At 34.8% G+C, this 22,793-nt stretch overlaps 1 protein-coding gene across 1 annotated transcript; it reads left to right on the top strand.

The window, feature by feature from the left end:
• Nucleotides 1-1,139: 1,139 nt before the first annotated feature.
• Nucleotides 1,140-21,061, top strand: LOC106143553 (phosphatidate cytidylyltransferase, photoreceptor-specific). Its single transcript, XM_013345677.2, has 10 exons — nt 1,140-1,342; nt 1,429-1,553; nt 2,206-2,302; nt 2,706-2,882; nt 7,147-7,339; nt 16,766-16,932; nt 18,506-18,658; nt 19,228-19,356; nt 19,893-20,027; nt 20,436-21,061. Exons 1-10 carry the CDS (start codon nt 1,268-1,270, stop codon nt 20,526-20,528), a joined length of 1,344 nt encoding a protein of 447 aa, XP_013201131.1. The 5' UTR covers nt 1,140-1,267; the 3' UTR covers nt 20,529-21,061.
• The last annotated feature ends 1,732 nt before the right edge of the window (nt 21,062-22,793 follow it).

Below are 22,793 nucleotides of genomic sequence, written 5' to 3'. Positions count from 1 at the left end.
AAATAAGTTTTTATTGACTTTTTAAATTGGTTGGCCATTACAAATATTTTAACCTATTATAAAAAGAGGTGAAATTTGTTTGTTTGTTCTCAGTTTTCGCAAAGCCTTCTGATCAGTTAAGAATGCGAACGTTTTCGATTTTAGATTCTACATAATAATATCTTTGGGAGGTCCTATTTAAGGAACGGCGTATTTTTTTAAAGTTATCTTAGTGTAAGATAACTTAAAAAAATTTAAGGACTTTCAAGATTCAAGAAACTTGCCAATGACAAAGAAATCTAGCAAAATCTTCAAGACTTTTAGAAATATTATTTTCTTAGGAAAATAGAATTATCAAAATACATAAAATGAATATAAAAACCATTATTCAAAAGCCTCGATGTGGAATTGAAGTAGCACATCGCCAATAATTTATAAATGGATATAAATAAATCTTGATAGACAGATATGTCCAAATTATTTTGATAAGTTACCATGCAATTGACCTCACTCACCATTCACGATAAATAATGAGAGATTTTTGTAAAAAGTAAAGTGAAGGGTGACTAAATTATTTACCTAAATCCCACCTCTTTTCTGAAGAGCTAATTTACAGTTACTTAATTTCTTTAACTTGTACCTGGTTTATAATACAACTAGCTATGCCCGCGACTTCGTTCGCGTGAAATAGTTATTTTGAGTATCATTGAAGCCCTCTAGATTTTTTGTACATTCTCCATTATTTCTTCGCTCTTAATAGTTGCAGCGTGATGTTATATAGCCTAAAGCCTTCCTCGACAAATGGTCTATTCAATACAAAAAAAAATTCAATTCGAAAACCACAAGTTCCTGAGATTAGCGCGTTCAAACAAACAAACTCTTCAGCTTTATTATCTTAAGTACCTATAAATAATGAAAAAAAAATCATTAAAAATATCTTTTTAAACAGGAACAAACAGAAAACTACGTCGAAGCACGATTATATATAAAAATAACAGATACTTAGATATGTTCATATTTTACAGTTTCATAAACTCTGAAGAATAACTCTTATTACCACCTATTAGAACATAATCAATATCTCCTATTTTAGTATAAAATTGTCAAGTCTGGTAACACCACTAATAAATTATCTATTGATTTTTCGTTTGACAATTCGCTAGACGGAAAAAACATTCGTGTTTGGTGCACTATTTTTCCTAAATGAAATAAAATTGTTGCTTGGAATATCATTGCTTGTTTTATCTTGGCTTTCGATTTTATTAAGTGTCATTAGAAGACTCTAATTATGAGTGAATTGAGGCAACGCCGTGGTGATGGTGACGGGAATGAAAAAGTAGAAGCTGCCGGAGAATCGGATCATGTAAAAATTATTTACCTTGTGTTTTTTTAAATTAATATTACATGTTTGCGGTAACTTAGTTTTAATTTTTCGTGTTTATTTACTAGGTGGACTCGGAGGAAGAAAAGGTTCTAGAAGAAAAATATGTGGACGAATTGGCTAAGAACTTACCTCAGGGCACCGACAAAACGCCTGAAATCCTCGACTCGGCCCTTTCTGGATTATCTTCGAGGTAGGTATACCAATTCAAGGATTTTTCTCTTTTATGAAACTTTGTAATGTTTGACTAAGTAGTTTTAATTAGCCAATTTATTGATGTTATTTTGATTTTTAAAGAATGATTCTTATTTTTTTGGATTACAAAAAGTATCAAAAATGTTAACGTAAGGATTTATTAGGTATGTACAACAGTGAATTATCAATTTTTCTGAGTTAAAATATTGAAATTGTGCTGGCTTTGTTCTTACTGGATATTAAATGTAACATAAATTCATTCAAACATGATACTTGTGGGTATGCTATTGCTTAAAAACCAGTTCCTCTCTATTTTGTCAGCTCAACCTAATGTATATTTATATGTCAAGTTTCTTCATAACAGCTAGGTAATATAAAAAATGTACATACAATTACATAGCCTTCAAGTCACTGTATGAATAAATGTTGGAAAATAAATTAATGGGGCCCTTTGTTCATGTAAAATTAGTATTACATGTTTGCGGTAACTTAGTTTAAATTTTTCTTGTTTATAACACAGCATTTAAGTACACAAGTAGAATATTATCTAGAATAACACATAGGTTTCATTCTGTAATTCCTAGAGTGAAGCTAGTTTCCAATAAAAGAATTTAATTTTGGCTACAATTAAATGAATTTTTCTCCACCAGATGGCGGAACTGGGTTATCAGAGGCATTTTCACCTGGTTGATGATTGCTGCCTTCTGCCTTTTAATCTATGGTGGCCCACTGGCTCTGATGATCACGGTATGTAGGCATTTAATACTATTTTTAATTAATCAAAATCAATTTCATTGGATATCAGATAAAAAAAAACATCTTACATTGCCATGTAGCTGTACCTTTTTACATATATGTATGTATTAATTTACCAAATGTGTTGATTACTTGTGTGATAATATCATTTGTGAGCTAATAACTTTTCCGAAAAATTTTATTTTTTTACTGTACCTAAAGATTCGTAATAATATAAAAATAAAAGGCTACCTTCAAGCTAAGTGAGAGTAACGACAACATTTAAAAATATATCTATTAATACTTCCTTACTGTCTCAGACCTTCCAATAGCATACCTACTATCGCTACCATACAAATACTAACAACACTTTTGTCTCAATTTTGTCTTACAACTCCTGTAACTTTGTACGCAGGTGCTCTGCGTTCAAGTGAAATGCTTCGAGGAGATCATCAACATTGGCTACGCTGTGTACCGAGTGCACGGCCTGCCCTGGTTCCGCTCCCTCTCGTGGTACTTCCTACTGACTTCCAACTACTTCTTTTATGGGGAAAACCTGATTGACTACTTTGGTGTGGTCATCAATAGAACTGTAAGTGAATTTATTTTTAATGGTAGCATAATTGCTTTGTTGGATTTAATTTGAAGGATTTAATGAATGAAGAGATGAATGGAGAAATTAATGCACATAATTTTCTTTTTTTTCAAATTTGAAATATGGTAAGCTGTCGTTTATAGAAGACCACTCTTTATTACAATATTGTTTCGTTTAGAAAAGTGACATAATGTTTTTGTAAATAGTTGGAATGTTTAAATATCTGTAGGATTGTTCTTGTTTTGCTTGTTTCTCATCCCTTTGGTAGTGCCAAGGGTATCTATAACCACAATCTAGTGGGCAAATAAAGATATTCACCACTTGATTGTGGTGGACCTTTTTTGTGGAGAAACTAAAAAATTTTTTTAATTATTCCATTTATATTGCTTGCTAGCTTGTCATATTCTATTTTCTCAATATGTAGGTTATTACCTCGAAGCGTCTGTTTACATTTAAACTAATATACGTTACTTTGGTCGCATGCCGTAACCCTTAATACCCATACATGTCGTGATTACGTGAGAATTTTATGAAAAAAGAAAAGCCTTTTGTAACTATAAGAAAACAAATCTTTTTTTCTTATATACTTAATTTTGATATGGTATTATGGACTATTATGTATGTTTACCTTATCACAATCGGATACCTAATAGAATAATCTCGTCTGCGCTTGGGCACAGCTCGACGGCAACAATTATCGCTACCGTGTGGTCAGAAACGTAATTCTATAGTATCGTGACGTACTTCATACACGACAGTCTGTTGTATTTACGGTTTAATTACAGTGTAATTCATAGAAAAGCCTTGGCTTTTGTCATGTCTCGAACTAACCTTTGTTATGCTGAAGAGTTTAAATGACTTCTTTTTATATCTTGAACACAATAAGTAACAGTTATAAATTGGTTTAATACCAGCCTCCTTTAGGAAGATTAAGTAAAACTTAATAAGAGTCATCAACGTAGCTTAAATGCTTATTATAAATCGATACTTTTCAATCGATACTATATTTGAAGAGGCGACTAAAGGAATTTACTACATTAATCTAGAGGGAGTTTATGTGGCGACACAAGTCACAACAATCAATCAGTCGACGCTATCAGTCAAAAACAGCGAATAGTCTAAATCGCGCAAGCGAAGATTTCACGGATTGGAGCATATATACAACCTCCAACACAACATCGTTGGAGCCGCGGTTCCCCAGGCACCTAGCCTGGCGGAAGATCTTCCCTTTGGTGGCGGTCGTGCTGAATCATCCCTCCCGCCACACCCGCTGTTTCTCTCCCCACGCAGATTGTAAAAGTCAATCAAGGAAAAAGCTTGAGAATCTTGGGATTGTCAGTACCTGTGGGCTGGTAAGCTGCCACATTAATTGACTGACGTTAGGCCATCTGGCTTAAGGTGCCTTCTAGTCTTTTCGAAATCCATTAACCCTCTCTGCCGCGTGAGGAATAATGACGTGTATACAAATTTATAAATCAAAGAATAAATTAACACCACAGGCCATACAAAATTAAAATTATGCATTGAAGTTATTGAATCGCATATACTTAATTGCATATTCTGTCTGTTGATAAGTCTTAACAGTCATTCAGACACGTTATCTATTGAATAATACTGAATGATTGGCATTCATGTTGTGATAAGGTGTGTCTTATCGATCGTACGATATAAGTAATACGATTGACGTTTTTGTGACACACACATACATAGATAATAAACATTAGCGTAAATAGTGATTAAATTTCTATATTTAAGTAAGACATCTTCTATATTTGAACCTCAATTCCATCATTAAGTCGACAGCTGACCTTTCATTGCCTTCTCAAAAGACTGTCGGCTCTGCCTACCCCGTAAGGGATAAAGACGTGATTATATGCATGTATATATTAAATATATATTAAAACTATAAGAGCATAGTTATAGTTATGTTCTTATAGTTTTAATACGTTCTGCTCGCAATACTGAGGAAATCTATGACCGTGACTAAAGCCAATGACTTTTAGATTGCTAATCATCACTAAACGGTAATCTAATAGAAACGCTATCGGTCATTAGATACAATGACTTTTTATGTATCAGATATTTGTTTATCACATCTTAACTACATATAATCACGTCTATATATATATATATGCCTTGCGGGGTAAACGGAGCCAACAGTCTTGAAAAGACTGAAAGGCCACGTTCAGCTGCATGACTTATGTATTGCGTCTTTATACCCCGGAAAAGAAGGGAAATCCTTTAGTATTAAGACTCGAAAAGCAACGTTGAATACGGGGGTATATTTGCATAGCTTGATAAGTCACATGTCTTCTCTTTCCTCTCTTTTTATCTTTTTGCTTGTCCAAAATGATAGAGAGAAAGAGATTATATCGCTTTTACCCGCGTTGATTTACTATCAGTTCAAACAGTGACAGGTTGCTACTTAATACAGCCCGTGATTAGCTTAATCGATTAACATTTACACGGTGCGGTAAAAGAATCAGTCGGTAAAAAAGTTTAAATATTTATGACAATAATATTCCTTATAAATAAAATTGTTTAATTTTAATGGTATAGCGGAAATACAAATAATCCGATAATGTTAACGATCAAGGTCGGAGTTCAATGGTCTTTAGTACCTACAACAGGTGATGTTGATAAACTTCGTCATTCATAGCGTAAAACGAAACAATTACGATAAGGCTGGAGTAAACTTATTGTACTTATACTATTACTTATTCTCTTTCATCAAAGTTCAATCCAACCCTCTGGTTTTAGGGTTTGGTTTGCTTTAGCGTTGCCTAACTATCGATAGTTTCACTGTCGATATTTCGGCTACACTAACCAAAAAAAAAAAAATTGGTACAATAGCATCAAAAACTACAATACTGCCGATAGTATCGATGCTATCAATAGTAATTTATATCAATACTGTCTAGTTTTGGTCTATCGATAGAGAGCTTGTCTTCGATAATATTGTTTTCACTTTCGATACGCCAAAACTATCGATAGTATTGTTCGGTGTCAAAAGTATTGATGGTAACTAAGCTATCGATAGTATCAATACTATTTATTGCTTTTATTCAACTATCGATAGTGGACTATCGATTGGCAAGACTAGTTTGCTTGTACTACATGAAGTCAGGTTTCATTCCACACATAAATGTACTTTTATTTGATGAAATAAAAAATGATAATTACATATCATACACATTATACGCAAGTAGGTATGACTTTCGTTTTCATATAATCTGATGTCACACACTTATTAATATCTTAAAAATGGATCGATAAAAAGATGTTCCGTGGTTCGAGAGTCGCTTTGTCTAACGAATTCTCTCCTTTATTGTGGTCATAGATGAGCTCCATGACTCAGGTATGCAAGCGACCAAGATCAAGCCGTAATCCTTTAATATATTCACTTAACTTTTGTTTACGAAATTAAAACAGAGAAAACCTATCGCGGGACTAACAAAAGAAGGGAGATATATGGGCAGTGAAAGAGACAAAAAGTCACTTTGCCATCTTTTTAATAAAGCTCGACATGTCAGTATGATTTTTAGGACAACGACTGTGGCTAGGTTCAAAAGCATTAGCCTTAATTTATATAACGTCTGTTCATTTATCACAATGAATGTTGGCAATCGTAGAAATCTGAGCACAAGCTATTGCAATATTAAATTCTTTATTGCTGCCTACATCGATAACGCAACCGAATTCACTATAATTCTTGCTTTTTTATGTACTTAACTGTTTTTTTATTTCTCCATTTCTATTGCTATGTGTCAGTATGGATATTCAGCAATATTAGTTACTAATGTGGCTTTTTTGTAAGGCACATGTCCAGTAAAATATCCTACTACTCTACAGGTCAGAGTAGATCTTGTGGTACTCTCCTTTAAAGTCTGCGAATGCTTGGAAATAAGTTGTCGTCCATTAATTGAGTTGCAAGTAAATTTGGGTTAACCTGAAGTCAATACTTGTATGTTGTAACTCTCTATTCTCTGTGATTTCTTCTCCTACTTTAATTTAAGAAAGCTTAATATAATATCTAAAAGACATTTACCTATATAAGAAAACACGAGGTCTTTTAGTTTATGTAATCTAGGGTTATACTAAGAGCGAGTTTCTGGAAAGTTCCGTGAAAGCGAAATTATCCAGTATTTTTCGCTTAATGCGGGTAAATCCGCGAGCGTAGTCTAGTATATTCAAACCACAACTTCAACTAGAAAAAGAAAAATAACTTTTTAAACTTCTTGGCGCCTTTTTTTGTTCACAGGACTACCTCCGCTTCCTAGTGACGTACCACCGTTTCATATCGTTCAGCTTGTACTGCGTCGGCTTCGTCTGGTTCGTGTTGTCGCTCGTCAAGAGATACTACATGCGACAGTTCAGCCTGTTCGCGTGGACTCATGTAGCGCTCCTGATCGTCGTCACTCAGAGCTACCTCATCATACAGAACATATTCGAAGGTATGTTTGTTTTATTACATGCCTTTGAAAGTGTCCTGTGACAAATTTAATAGGATTTCTGAGATCTTATTGAATTGTTACCATGCAGACCTTCCTTTTTTTAAGGAGAGTGTAATTTGAGAATTTAGCAAGGGGATAGCCTTGACAAACATACGAATCAGTGGTTGAGAACCCTATTGTTTTGATTTGTATGAAAAGGAGGTCATAATTATCTACTGTTGACTGTACCGTGGACAAACAGACAAACGTTTTGGGGAAGGGTTAGCTCAAGAGTGAGTATAATGAACCAACGCAATCGAAATTCAAATAGTGACAGGTTGCTAGCCCATCACCTAAAAGAAGTCCCACCACCACACGGCAAATACATTTTAACCGGGTAAAAAGCATTGTTTTGTTTTCTCCGTAAATGTAACTTTTACTATTACGATATCCGATTAAGCACATCACAGCACAGCCGTGGGCTAAGACTAGTTATGTCATAAGTACAATTAATACAATTACACGCTCACCATGCAAGTGCAAATATCATTCATCATCATCATTATCTAATATGGCGCCTATAATACACCAAGAACAATAGAATTGAATCTAGATACGTTAACCTATGACGTGGGACGCGCGAGGTTGCAGTCGTAAAAGAGTTAATCGTTAAATATTTTTTTTTAATAGCAATACTTTCAGAAATAGACTTTTATTGTACTCTTTATGTTATAAGCTATATGTAAGCTGAACGTGGCCTATCAGACTTTTCAAGACTCTTGACTCTGTCTACCCCGTAAGGGATATAGACGTGACTATATGTATGTATGTATGCTGTATGTTATGGTTATAATTACATACATACCAGAGGCGTAGGTAGACCTCGTGCATTTGTATGGCTTCATGATGGAATTGAGATTCAAATAGTGACAGGTTGCTAGCCCGTCGCCTACCAGAGGAATCCCAAGTTTTTAATTTGTAAAGTCCTATTACTGTGTTAGCCTATATTATAATCGTACAAAAGTGTGTCAGGTATAACAGATTAGTCTTAAGCGACTGCTAAAAAATGTATTCTAGTTTTACCTTTATTAATCCTAAAACTAGTGTCCGGTTCGTCCAATTTTCACTATAAGCGAAGTCATTAATAAAGAAGTCTTTGGTTCAAACTTCGTTCTCGTATAAAAACAGGTGTTATTTAAAATATGTAGAAGAGAACACTAACTCACTGATTAATTGACATATTAAGGTACAGCCAAAACAGCTGGTCTTGAGATTAGATATTTGGTTTGTAGGTCGCCTTTCCCAAATTCCCGCGGGAATTAATGGAATTTTTCGCTTTGAGCAGGCGGAGCCGTTGATCTATCTAGATTTTTTTAATGTGCTTCCAGAAAAGTTTTTCTATGTGATGGGGACCCGATTGAATGCGTATATTCCACATCGTGTATTGCCGTGATAATTGACAGTTGTACCGATAACGCCCCCGGCCGCCATATTTGTGTCAAGTCTGCATTGTCACGGACGAGGAAGCCTTTCAACCGTCCCGTTTTAACTAGGCCAAATAGGAATAGGAGGTGGTCTAATAGTAAAAGTGAGAGCGAGTTTGCTAAGTTGTCTGCCTTTCTGATGTCTCTGAAGGCTCAAATCTGGTCATAGAGATGACGTTTGTTCTCTTTTTTTTAAAATTTAAACTGTTTCTTCAGATCCTGCTAAGTTGTCTGCCTTTCTGATGTCTCTGAAGGCTCAATTCCGGTCATCTCTAATCTTTGTTCTCTCTTTTTTTTAATTTAAACTGTGATACTTAAAATTTTTAAATACGGATAACTTAGTAAAGACCTATTGACTCTGTTAGAGCCTTTTAACAATTCGGCTTAAAATTTTATCTTATTTTTTAGGCCCTAAGCCTATTTATTTCACGTAGTATAAGGCATATGAGGTATAATTTAGCTCCACATTCCCCGTATCTCTTATTTATCCGGAGGGTACTTTGAAGTTAACGAGTCAAATAAGTTTTATACTAGCAATCATCGCAATTTTTCAATTTACTCTTTACTTGTAAAATTAATTGACTGACTAATCGCCCTTGAGAGCATAATTTAAATAAATAAATATATGTTTACACGGGACAAATTTCCAGACTGAGTCAGCCTTGAAGTAAATTTTAAACTTGTTTTACGATGTACTAACTCAACGATACAATAAATACTTATAAGTATGTATAAACATCCAAGACCCAGACCAATCAGAAAAAGTTATTTTCTCATCATGACCTCGCCGGGATTCGAACTCGGGAATTCTGGTGTCATTCAGAGCCCTTCTACAAATTTACAAAAAAATGCAAATGTATACTGTAATCGCTGTAAGTTTATGATTTACCCACACATAGTATACACGTATTATGTAGGGAAGCCGACAGAAATAGATTACGTAGGTATGCCGTGAATCAGCTGGAAACATCGGTGTTCTTGCGCGTTACGTACTTTACATTATTATTATTTTACATACATACATATAATCACGTCTATATCCCTTGCGGGTTAGACAGAGCCAACAGGCTTGTAAAGACTGATAGGCCACGTTCAGCTGTTTGGCTTTAAAGTAGAATTGAGATTCAAATAGTGACAGGTTGCTGGCCCATCGCCTAAAAGAAGAATCCCAAGTTTATAAGCCTACCCCTTAGTCGCCTTTTACGACATCCATGGGGAAAGAGATGGAGTGGTCCTATTCTTTTTTTTATTGATGCCGGGAACCACACGGCAATTATTATTTTCTTTATTGATGATATGGTGAGAATGTCACGCTACAGATGACGTCGATTTTTTTTTGATATATCTACAAGATTCTACGTTATATGTAAAACATATATGTTTTACATTTTTGACTCATCTTGAAACTCACGATTGTATTAATATTTTGATGTTAAGATAAACAACTATTATTGTTATTCGTGTGTTCAAACATAAGGTTTTAAATGCGACCTAGTCATCCATCCGAAAGGCGCTTATTTTTTTGCGAGAATATATATGAAGTGGCTTAATGTTTCTTCTTAAATTTAAGAGCAAACTCTTGACGGTGGAGTGAAGTGGATCTGCCTTCATTCATCTCTATTCTCTGCTATTTTAATTTCTACTAACTAGTCTGGCAATAATCACACTTTGTTTAGAATAGAATAGATTTATTTTCAAAATTGAATACAAGGTATCACTTATTGACGTCTCATCACTTAAATCTAATTGTATCTAAACTTTGCAAAACCAAGTAACTATCCCAAGCTTCGAAGCATAACAAGTTATAAGGAAACAGGCGAAATTCATTCTTATCTTCTCTAAGAATAAATTCTCACGCTTTTACGCATTATCTTACCACAATCGACCAGCCACTTTTGATATAATAGCGATAACACAAGATCGGAGTCCTTTTAGTGTGATATGACATTTTTTCTTCTGTGCGTATTGATGTGACGCGCTAACAATTCACTGCAAATGAAAATAATAGGTACGTAACAAGACTTTCTGTTATTATTTTATTTTGTTAACATGAATTTAATTTTGTTTTTTATTTTAGGTCAATTTTTCTAGCAACTTTACCAAATTGCTTATTGGAAAATATCGTTATAGTCCCACTTTGGGGATCTCTTGGGATGTTGTTATGCAACAGTTAATAATCCGTGGGTCACGTCCTGTGGTCCTTTTTTAATTTTTTCGAATACGGCTGGCCTATCTGAATTGAAGCTAATCGAACTATTACGCCAAAGAAAAAAATAACACGCGTTACTTTAAATTTTACAATACAATTTTTGTAAACAATACAGCCATAAACTACGCCGATCATGTTCTAAGAATATGTTTAACAGTTTTTTGAATATTTTTCCGACAGCTGTTGGTGCTTTTGTTTGTGTGGATCAAAGTGTTGAATGTTATAACAGTTTGTTGCTACAAGATTGGTAGGTAGAGCTCGATATATCCCTTTGCGATCTACAGAGATTTGTATTTTAAAGATAAAAAATATATATAAAATGCTCTTTGGAACGCAATAGGTATATATAAATTTTTACTTCAAGCTTTTTTGTATTTTAGTTGGAGAGCTAGTGAACCCTCCGAGTAACGGTCTTCCTGTAAGGCTAGAAATTTGTAGAGTGTTGATTCATCGCACACCAAGGCCAAAAATCATGACCTGGCAGGCAAATTAAATCCAGTAAGCGCGCTTATAGAACAAGCGGCAGATCAAACTACACTGCAGCATTTTTCACCATAAGTTATTTTTACCAAATTAGTTACTTATACTTAACGAATCCTTTTACGCGATTTTGATGAACCACTACGGTATGAATGAAATTTATTTTTTATTAACATTTAGGTTTGCTACAATTGGTTATACAATTGGTCCCACACTAGGCAACATGCCGGTCCTATGGTAACCAATGTTATAGAACATATATATATAACGTTAAAAGTAGCCGACAATAAGTTTACAGGAGTTAATAGTTACATGCTATACAAGACATTAATCAAACTTCTAAATTACATAGATATCGTTTGTTTAAAGGAAAAAAGGTGAAAAAAGAAAACAAATATATAAATTACAAGTGAAGATGCTTCGCAGGACCTGACAGTAAATTAGACTGGAATTTGTAAAAACTGTTCAGTATCAATATAATCCCATTTAATTAGGAGCGATTTAATTTGGTGCTTACATTTAAAAATGCTCGAGCTTCTGATGTTCGTAAGACGCGCTATTTTGTTATATACAAAGTTCGAAATGAACGGGCTAAACCGATGGGCAAACTTAGTATTCACACACGGCAAGTTAACCATGAATATTCGTTTCCTAAGCATATCTTGATAGTTTGGTAGTTTCAAAACTAATTTGTGTTTATTCAGAGCTAACCTTAGAATGAATAGTTTTCGAACGCTTAGTACCTCGGCCTCTTCATATAGAAGGGTTGTAGCGTGACGATATGGCTTTCGAAACATAACTTTCAGTACAGCTCTCTGTGCACTCTCCAGTTTTATTAGGTAAGTAGCCGCTGCACTACCCCATACTACAATGCAGTAGGATATGATTGATTGACAGAGTGCCAAATAAATGGTTTTTATCTTGGTATTGGTAATTTATCTTATTTTTATTTATTGTTTTAAATATAATTATTTTTACAAAACAGCTTCTCTCTTTTCAACGTTCGGGATACATTATGCTTTCATGGACATTTTAAGAGTTCCCTACAGGGAATACGGGGTATTTGGGGCAATTTATCCGCTTTTACGAAAACGTTTGCAACCTAATTGGCGATAACATGCACAAAGAATTTGTAGAGTAGTTAAGGTAACAGAGCTAATGGTTTTCCGATTGATTGGCGTTCAATTTTGCTCTGCAAGACCTTTTTAAATAATACACATTGAGTAGTAGTAATAGCAACCTGTCACCATTTTTAAAGTGACAGGTTGTTGTCCCATGGCGCAAAATGCTCATAATTTTGGCCTCTGTGTGCCTTTATTAATTTTTAAATTTAATTAGTTTAATTTTTATTGCAACATTAAAAATACAGGACAACAGGTAATTCTTTCCTTCTTTAACATAATAAAAATGTAAAATACGGCCTTTCGCCGTGCGATTCTCGGCACCCGTAGATTAGGACCAATCTATCTCTTATCATGGATAAGGTAAAGACTAATAAGCTTGGGATTCTATTTTAGGCGATGGGCTAGCAACCTGTCATTAATTGAATCTACATACATACATACATACATATAATCACGTCTATATCCCTTGCGGGGTAGACAGAGCCAACAGTCCTGAGCGGACTGATAGGCCACGTTCAGCTATTTGGCTTTAAGATAGAATTGAGATTCGAATAGTGACAAGTTGCTAGCCTATCGCCTAAAAAAAGAATCTCAAGTTTGTAAGCCTATCCCTTAGTCGCCTTTTACGACATCCATGGGAAAGAGATGGAGTGGTCCTATTCTTTTTTGAATTGGTGCCGGGAACCACACGGCACTTATTACATTAATTGAATCTCGATTCTATCATTAAGACTGTTGGGTCTATCTAACCCACAAGGAACATAGACATGATTATATGTATGTATGTATGTATGTAAATATGGATTACATACTTATAAGCATACTTTAAAATAACAATGAACACATTGTTAATTGGAAATTATAACATCGGAAATCCGCTGTTGTAAGCAGTATACGTACTAAGCAACGCGTGGTAACCGACTCAAGACCATCCTATTGCAATAATGAAGTATTGCAATATTAGAGTTATAAAAGTCTTCTACTTCCTGGCTTTAGTCTATGTTGCAACCTCATTACTCTGGAGAAGAGATCGGGGTAAGCCCTTGACCATGGAACCTAATTTGGGTGAGTCAGGTTTTTACACGAAGCGACTCCTGTGTGACCACCAGAATCTTTACAGGGTAACCTAACCCATATTGGATCATATGGTACATATCCAGTTGCCTGAATGTACAGGTTTCCTCACGATGTTTTCACATAACGTTAGAGCATCGGTTAGCGATCAAACTAATGTACTAGAGGTAGAGGTATAAAAATATTTTAAATAATTACTATGGAAATTTCACGAAATTTAACCTCGTGAACAAATTACGTTTTCCTACCTGCCTGCTGAAATTAGGTTCCTATCGATCGTAGCTCTTTTTGCGTGGAGTGTATTGAGACTATAAGAATATTTACTCGTATAGTCTTTTATCGTTTTTGCACTTTTACCATGGCGTATTAAATTTTTAACTGTGGAGTTTGTAACAAGAAGCGTAATGAAATATAGCATTAGTAGCCATACTGTGGATAGGTGGGTTGTCCACGACGAAAATTGATAACGCATACGTCTAGATTTCTCTCACTCTCTAAGTATTTGGTCGAGGATAAATTGACGTTTGTTACCGCTTTTTCTGCATAAACACTTTGGAAGCGGCAGTTAACTTAGTTTGATGTAATTTATTCGACGTCAAACAATGTTGTGAAATCAAAAGATATGTTAAGTAAGTGATGTTTGAAATGTCCCATAATAATGAATTTTATATTAATTATGAGGGAAGATTGAAAGGCGTAATTGCGTAATTATTACGGTGTCTTTCTACGTTTTAAATTTTGTTTTTGTTGTTCATGTTTTACTTCAATAAATAAATTATAATAAGCTTAGATCTTCCTCTGGGGTCTCCTAATTAATGCCTATAACTTATTTGCCGCAATTAAATGCACTAATAATAATTTCATTCTTCCACTGTGATAATAAATTTACCGACGAATCGATATTTTCGTTGCCTATTACACGTTTAATTTGAAATTATAATTTCGTTCGCCTCATTGTATGTTAAATGAATGGGCAATACTTATCGGCGTTCTTATGATTAGGTAACTTACATAACCTTCGGATGACATGTTACTAAAACTACATGTCAACCAGAAAGTTGGGAAAATTTGTAAAATAGTCACATCACCTCTGCGCAACATCTTCTGGACGCAGATCTTCGCTACATACCACGCCTTTTTCCGGTGGGGTGGATGGGGTACCCTGAGACTACATCTTGCCAGTTGCCACTATCCCTCCATGCTTCTTTCCCTTCATCAACATACATAGAAAAGGGTATGTTAAGATGGTTTGGTATGTGCAGAGGATGAATTAAAGCAGGTTGACTAAGCAGATATTCAAGGAGAGTGTGGAGGGAAAGTTCGGAGTGGGAAGGCCTAGACGAACGTACGAGTATCTTGATCAATTTAAGGACGTTCTGGTAAAGGGTCAGGTCAAGAGTACCCGAAACCGCCGAGCTTGCATGTAGAGAGTTATGTTCATTCTCTTTGTTTGTTTACAAACAAACAAAGTAATGAATTTGGATGAAGCGAAGGAAGTATGCAGAGATCGTGGCAAGTGGAAAGATGTAGTCTCTGCCTACCCCTCCGGGAAAGAGGCGTGATTTTATGTATGTATGTATTAACACACATAACTAGGTGGTTCCGGGTGCTCCCGACCTGATCTTCACAATATGAGGTATCACCTTTTGAAACCTGCTTTAAGCTATATATAGATCCTTCAGTGTGCAGTGGTCATGCAGGACACAATAGTGAGTCCGCCACGACCTGAGAAGAGACGCCACATATGTCTTCTGTGTCAGATATGATGTTGTTTACAGGTTCCCAATATCGATAGCATAGCAATAATAATGAATTAAAATCCTTTCCCAGTTTAACAAATATCCGTGACCTACACTTCGAAATAACTATGTTTTAAACGGCCATTTGAGCGGATCACAGTTCCCTGCGAAAGTGGGCCAGCGCAGCGTACAATTTAAACTGATTGCTTATTATCCTGCCCCGTTCGACGATGATTGAGATATATGCATATAAATAATTTATACAAATAAATGTGTCGGTTTGTTGTCATTATACATACATACATATGGTCACGTCTATATCCCTTGCAGGGTAGACAGACCCAACAGTCTTGAAAAGACTGAATGGCCACGTTCAGCTATTTGGTGATAGAATTGAGATTCGAATAGCGACAGGTTGATAGCCCATCGCCTTAAAAAAAATCCCAAGTTTGTAAGCCTATCCCTTCGTCGCCTTTTACGACATCCATGGCAAAGAGATGGAGTGGTCCTATTCTTTTTTGTACTGGTGCCGGGAACAACACGGCACTGCCGGGTTGTCATTATAATTATTTTATATATCAGATAACTGTCTTATTCTTCCTCCTGGCGATAGTCCAGGTTGCGTTATCAGCTTTCCGCAGAGGAGCACTTGACAATGATTTTGAGTTGGGTGGATGGATGAAGTTTTCACACGAAGCGACTTCCGTCTGAGTAGAGTAGGCTAAAACAACAGTAAATGTTGATAAATTGTTATCTTTCTCGATGTTTGTAATGGCTAATCTTCCAAATTTTTGTCACTTAGGCACAACGAGTAACTGTACTGAACTACTATTTATTTTGAGTTAATTATTTTAGATTTAGTATGTTTATGTATATAAACATTCATTTATTATCACCCACACAACACAAAGGTCCGTTTGTTTTACCAACTGGTTACAATAAAGAATAAATAAATAAATAAAACTTGCATGGCAACCAGTTGATATTAATTATATCAAGTTAGGTCTCTTAAATTTAATTATTATTTGGTTTAATGAAAACTTTCCCGAGCAGATAAATATTCTGACCTTTAATTAAATTACATTTCAATAACATTTACTACTTTACAAGTTATTTAAAGTAGTTGTCCAGCTAAATGTGGCTTCATATTCTTATGACCCTGTTTCTGCCTACCCTACCTAAGGAATAAAGACGTGATGTGTGTGTATTGTTACTACGAGCAGGACGTCCATAGAGCGAACTCCCCGATTACCGAAGAAAGTTACTTAAAAGAGGAGCTGTGACCGTGTATCGTGTTTTCAATGTTATTTTCATTTAATGTAATTGTTCCATTCCAGGACTCATCTGGTTCATCGTGCCTGTCTCCATGATAATATGCAACGATGTGATGGCTTACGTCTTCGGCTTCTTCTTCGGCAAGACTCCGCTCATCAAACTTAGCCCCAAGAAGACTTGGGAGGGATTCATTGGCGGTGGCGTGTCTACTGTTATAATCGGATTGGTTGTAAGTATCAATTGATAAATAATAGTAAACATCGGTTGATAACAAACTTGGAATTCTTTTTTAGGCGATGGGCTGCAACCTGTCACTATTTGAATCACAATTCTGTCATTAAGTCAAACAGCTGAACGTGGCTATTCAGTATTTTCAAGACTGTTGACTCTGTCTACCCCGCAAGGAATATAGACGTGACCATATGTATGTATCGGTTGGTATTGTTATTTAATTACCTTGACCTTAGCCTCGGGCATCCTTGAGATTTCTCATGAATTAATGTTGCCTTCTCTTTATATAAAAATTCGTTACAGGCAATAATAAAAATAATTTCTCTTACTACTAGTATGTTACTACTATATCTGTTGAGTTTGAGATGTACGTTGTTATCACAACCGCGAACTCTTATGTAGATAGTTTATTTTTAGTTGTAACACTTTATCACTACGCGCTCTTTATAGTTATTTTTATTCGTCTAATTTAACAATACGCTTTAAGTGTTTGTGTGAACCCGCCTTTTCATTTTAGAGGTTCTTAAAGCGAAATATAAAGTTGTTATTATCATAGAGTATAGTACGTATGCTCTTACATCCAGGCACTGGTTTGTAACCATGTGTGTATGGTTAGGTTTACCTGCAAAGGTTGCGGAGGTCAGACGGGAGTCGTTATCGAGTAAAAACCTGACTCACCCACTCAAAATTCATGGTCAAGGGCTTATTCCGAGCTCATCTATAGAGTGGTGAGGATGCAACGACGACTTAAGTCAGGAAGAAGAAGATACGCGACTAGTTTCTAGGTCCAAAGGAAAAGATTTTGTTTTTTGTTTGGAGTAGATAAAAATAAAATAAAATTGATCTAGCCAAGCATAATTGATCTTTAACTAAGGTACATAAAGATTAACTTAATTGCAAAGATAAGTTCGATACACATAATACTCCTTTTGCAAACCGGTAAAAACGGAACATGTACTACAAGTCATTTAACTAATAATTACTTTGATCTATTTCATTCTAATTACTTAAGTTATGTCAGTACGTACGGTAGACATTTGTTTACGAATTTATCTATATTGCGTTATTATTGGATACTTTCTGATAGCTAATTATTTATACTTTTAAGCTAATTGTCTATCACATTGTTGATTTTTTTGTTTAATTTATGGTTTGCATGGCATACGCGACGCTGTTTTTGCGATATTGCTGTTTCGCATTTTATTATATTGCAACGCAAATAGATAATTTTGTATTAGAAATAAAAAACAATTGTTCAAGTTATTAAATGGCCCTTTTATAGTTAATTGCATGGGATGCAAACAAGTTTAAATGTAATTTAAATGTTAAAATACCTCAATAAACTTCATCGCCCTTATTACCCCTCCATTAGCTCACCTGTACGTTCAGCGTTCTCATACTTTTGTTTTCCTATGAATATTATACATTTGATGATGACGAAACAATCAGTACTCAAAATAAACATGATTTCAATGATGTTTCTCAACATAAAAAATTAGTTTAAATTAAACAAAGGTTTTCTTTGTTAAAAACAAACATAATTTACGCACAATTACACTTAACTATTTCAGATGTCCTACATGATGTCTCAGTACCCTTACTTGGTCTGCCCCATCGAGTATTCAGAATCCCTGGGCAAGATGACCATGGACTGCGAGCCGTCATTGCTGTTCCGTCTCCAAGAGTACACGCCGCCGCAGTTCATGCAGCCACTCATGAAAGTCGTGAGTATTTTAGGTCTTTTCATTTTACGTTGCAGTTCTTTAGAAACTTACTGTTCTCAGAACCCTGGGTCGTGAGACCATATTTTTGTGGGTACTGAAACAGGTGACAGTCCCTTTGATATGGCCCAAACGATATCGTGCGCTTCACTCGAATTTGCGTTTTCTAATTGCGCACCTTTTCTTGACTACACACAAATTCTCTTTAGTGGGTCTCATTAGCACACATTTGGCATGGCGATCTGAGATCGATAAATTGTAAATACGATACATCCGCTTACGCTTCGGATCGATTTAAAAATCGATCCTTTTGGAAAGTATCGCCATCCTTACACACGGTCCAGGAGATAGCTGCGGCCACCAACCTTACACCACGCCACACACCATGGGTTCGTGACGAGCAACCTGGGCGTAATCTACAGATTACGTTAGGGCTCTCGTAGGTATGTTCTTTCCCAGTATTGTTGGCACCCAATTAACCAGGGTAGGCGGGACAAACGCCTGAAAATTATCAACAACAACACGAATTATCAACTGAACTTTTAACTACAATGCAATTTTTTTTGTTTCAGATTGGCATGGAAAAGTTCAACATGTACCCATTCATGATCCACTCATTAGCTCTGAGCACATTCAGCTCGGTCATTGGACCTTTCGGAGGATTCTTCGCTTCTGGCTTCAAGCGTGCGTTCAAGATCAAGGTGAGAACTGCCAATTACAGTGCGGAATCGTAGCAGATTTGTGAATTTTAAGCTACAATATTTCGTCTATTTCATTTATTCCATCATTAAGCCATACAGCTGAACGTGGCCTTTCAGTGTTTTCAAGACTGTTGACTCTGTTTACCCAGCAGAGGAATAAGGACATGACTATATGTATATATCTAAGATACAATAAAATATTCGTGTAGGTACTTGATTTTTTCAACTGTACTTTCCATAACCGGTTACCGGGTCCTTAGTAGTCCAGCAATCGGACAAACCGCCAGCAGGACGATGATTTTGTTATAAGATTTGCTTCTGAAATTTCCCTCTTCAACTTATCCGGTCTTTACAGACATAACACGTTTTATACGAAAGACTGAAAGACTCTCCCTTATATTATGCTCTCTTGCCCTTCGGTCGCATCGTGTTATCGTTTTAAAGAAAGAGTTTTACACGGCTCATACAGCGGTAAACCAAAAAATTAATGATCGAAGCAGATATTTCATACCTTATTGTTTATTTTTAATTCACAGGACTTCGGCGATGTGATTCCCGGACACGGTGGGATAATGGACCGCTTCGACTGCCAGTTCCTGATGGCCACCTTCGTCAACGTCTACATCACGAGCTTCATCCGCACCGCCACGCCTCAGAAACTATTGCAGCAGGCAAGACATGACTGTTTCTCGCTACTTTGTCAATTTTTCTCGACTTTTGCTTTAAGATTTCTCAGTATATATAGATCCGATTAGTCAATTCCCGATCTAAACTATTGGTCAAGTTCTACTGAGCTAGCTTTGCCAGACTAAAGGAATTATTGCAACAGGTAAAACAAACTGTTTCTCGCAACTTCGTATATTTTTCATTAATTTTGTTATGCGATTCTAGGATAAAGAAGGATAATTGACCGTTTTGATACCGCCAGTTCTTTATCTATCTCTCTTTCGTTCTTTATCTTTAACCTCAAAAATAATACAACAGGTGGAAAAAGCTATTTCTCATGACTTGAGTTTGGGTTTCTCAAATCGAAATTTGAAGCGACTCCATTACAAATTTTAACGACATTAAATTTGCAGGTCTATGGTCTGAAACCCGAGCAACAGCTGCAATTATTCTACGCCCTGAAGGAGTCTTTGGAGAACAGGAACATTCTGAACATGGTACCGTAAGCGTTCCTACCGCATGACAAGGTATTATATCTTATTTATTTATTTTATAAAAAAGAAATTAAAATAAATAAAATTATATGACAGAATTGTAAGTGTGACTGCACACTTGACTGATAAACGCCGCGTTCGGAAAGATATTGTTTGTTGCAACTTTCTCTGCGGTGAGTGCCAAGTTTTGACATTTTTGCATATTTTCTTTTTTTATTTGTTATGGAAACTTTTTCTGATTTATTAGCCGAGTATGAAAAGTTGCGATGTCACTTAGTGCAGAGGTTTTATAGTTTATTTCGGTAGGAATTGAGACTGGTTGAAACTATTTTCTGATTTACATAATGATTCATAAGAATCTTATTACTTTCTTGGCGATTTCCATCCATTTAGATGGTGACTATATAAGTATTGTTTTATTTTAGTTTTAGTTTTGCGGAAATTACCGCGTCAAATGACTGTTTATCTTTATAGTTTTGAAATACAATTTTTTTTTATAAGAGGCTTGTTATGCCTTATCAATCTGATTAGTTTAATTGCCAACTTTATTAATAATTCGATGGAATATCTCATAGATTGTTTCATTTTATATATTTAAATATATTTTCGATCTATATTAGCTTTCAATAACATTAAATGATTGCTGAAAATTAAAACAGATATTAAGCGCGCTATGACATTCGAATGTCAAACTTTAATATTTACTATCAGCGCACTCTGGTAGGATTAAAACGAAGATTTTTAGGGTGTAGACAAACACGGGTATAGTTGTAGCGTTTTGTCCGTCAAGTGTGTCGGCGTCCTAAGGTTTAACATATCTCGTGTACCTTGATGGAAGTAATATATTGATCTAGTCTTTGTGTAGTGATCATTTGCCTTGATATTAAAATAAAAAAACTCATCAAAATTTAACAGCTAGTATAATATGAAACTTGATTTATTAACAGAATGTAACTGTGTAAATCAGATTTTAATATAAATCAGGGCAAATGATACATACTCATAATATATGTTACGGTGAATAGCTATAATAAATTAAATATACGAAGGTATATAATTTAGTATTAAGATAGATTGTAATAGAGAATTTAATAGAGAAAATGTGGAAGTGTTTAGATAAAGTGTCTTTCTGAAATATCGAAATTCTGATTAAACGAATAAATTTTGTCCCTTCAATATGATGAAAATGCCTTGACTCATAAACTGTATGTAAACACTTCAAGCATAATTATGTTTAAATTTAATTTCTGATTATGAAATTAACTTCCAGCTAAAATAATATTTATAAACTTGGTTATAGCCACGTTTGTTCATCTCGAATTTTTATGATTTATTTCGAATTATAATAAGTTATTTTTGTATAAGGTTGCGGTAACATGAGTATGTTTAGGTTTATTTTATTTTTGTGTAAGAAATATTCTACATGATTACCTCACGGAATTGAATGTAAAGAACTTGCAGAAATCCTTAATTTATATATTATCAAAAGACGAAAAATATATTTACCCTGGAAAAATCTAAATAAAAGAATACCAAAAATAACAGAATAATAAATGAACGAAGGATGCTCCACTTTATCAGACGAACATGAGCTAGCTTTTATAAATAAAGAAGAAGAAATTATCTAAAGGCACTATTTATAATATATCAGAAGTGTTACTGTAAACTAAGTATAGAAAATTTCACCAAAGCATTCATATTTATGTATAATTTTGCAAGGAAAAGATCTGGCTTGCATTGCCAAGTCAGCCTCGGGAACTCTGATAACATTTGAATGGGTTTTTACTCGCTATACATTTTTCACATAGTTTTTCTGATTTTAACTATTTATTATTCCTAAGCAGTTTTTAATGTTTATAAATGTTTGTCGTTTGGTAGGTATTTGGTGTCTTTTGGGGTGAATGGAAACAATAATAATAAAAAAAAATATGATCTCAGCTAAAAATAATAATAAAAATAAAGCATTTATCGCGTGTCTTCAAGTAGAGCATCTTTTGAGTCACTGCTACCTGAAAATGTAACTACTTTAATAGAAATCCTTAAATGTAATTAAGATAATTATTTTGGTTTCTTAAATTTTCAATTTTTAATGTGCCACTTTGTTGCAAAACGTAAAACATGTTTTTTGTAAAAATTTATTAAATGTGTTGGCAATGAAATAAGGAAATAATCTTTTCATCATCCTAAATGACTTGAAAATATTTTGCCACCTAGTTGACAAGTTCTTATAACAACTGTAATTTCTCCTCTTGATGTAAATTTTTATACGTCTTAAAA

Source organism: Amyelois transitella, chromosome 7, assembly GCF_032362555.1.
Source record: "Amyelois transitella isolate CPQ chromosome 7, ilAmyTran1.1, whole genome shotgun sequence".
Classification (NCBI taxonomy): domain Eukaryota; kingdom Metazoa; phylum Arthropoda; class Insecta; order Lepidoptera; family Pyralidae; genus Amyelois; species Amyelois transitella.
Note: the sequence above shows the minus strand (reverse complement) of the source record. Positions and strands in the feature narration are given on the sequence as shown.

Excerpts from the sequence above, each read along its gene's own strand:
- LOC106143553 (XM_013345677.2), top strand. The coding sequence starts at position 1,268 with ATGAGTGAATTGAGGCAACGCCGTGGTGATGGTGACGGGAATGAAAAA. Across the intron at positions 1,343-1,428 it reads CTGCCGGAGAATCGGATCAT|GTGGACTCGGAGGAAGAAAA; the intron begins GTAAAAATTATT and ends TTTATTTACTAG. Across the intron at positions 1,554-2,205 it reads CTTTCTGGATTATCTTCGAG|ATGGCGGAACTGGGTTATCA; the intron begins GTAGGTATACCA and ends TTTCTCCACCAG.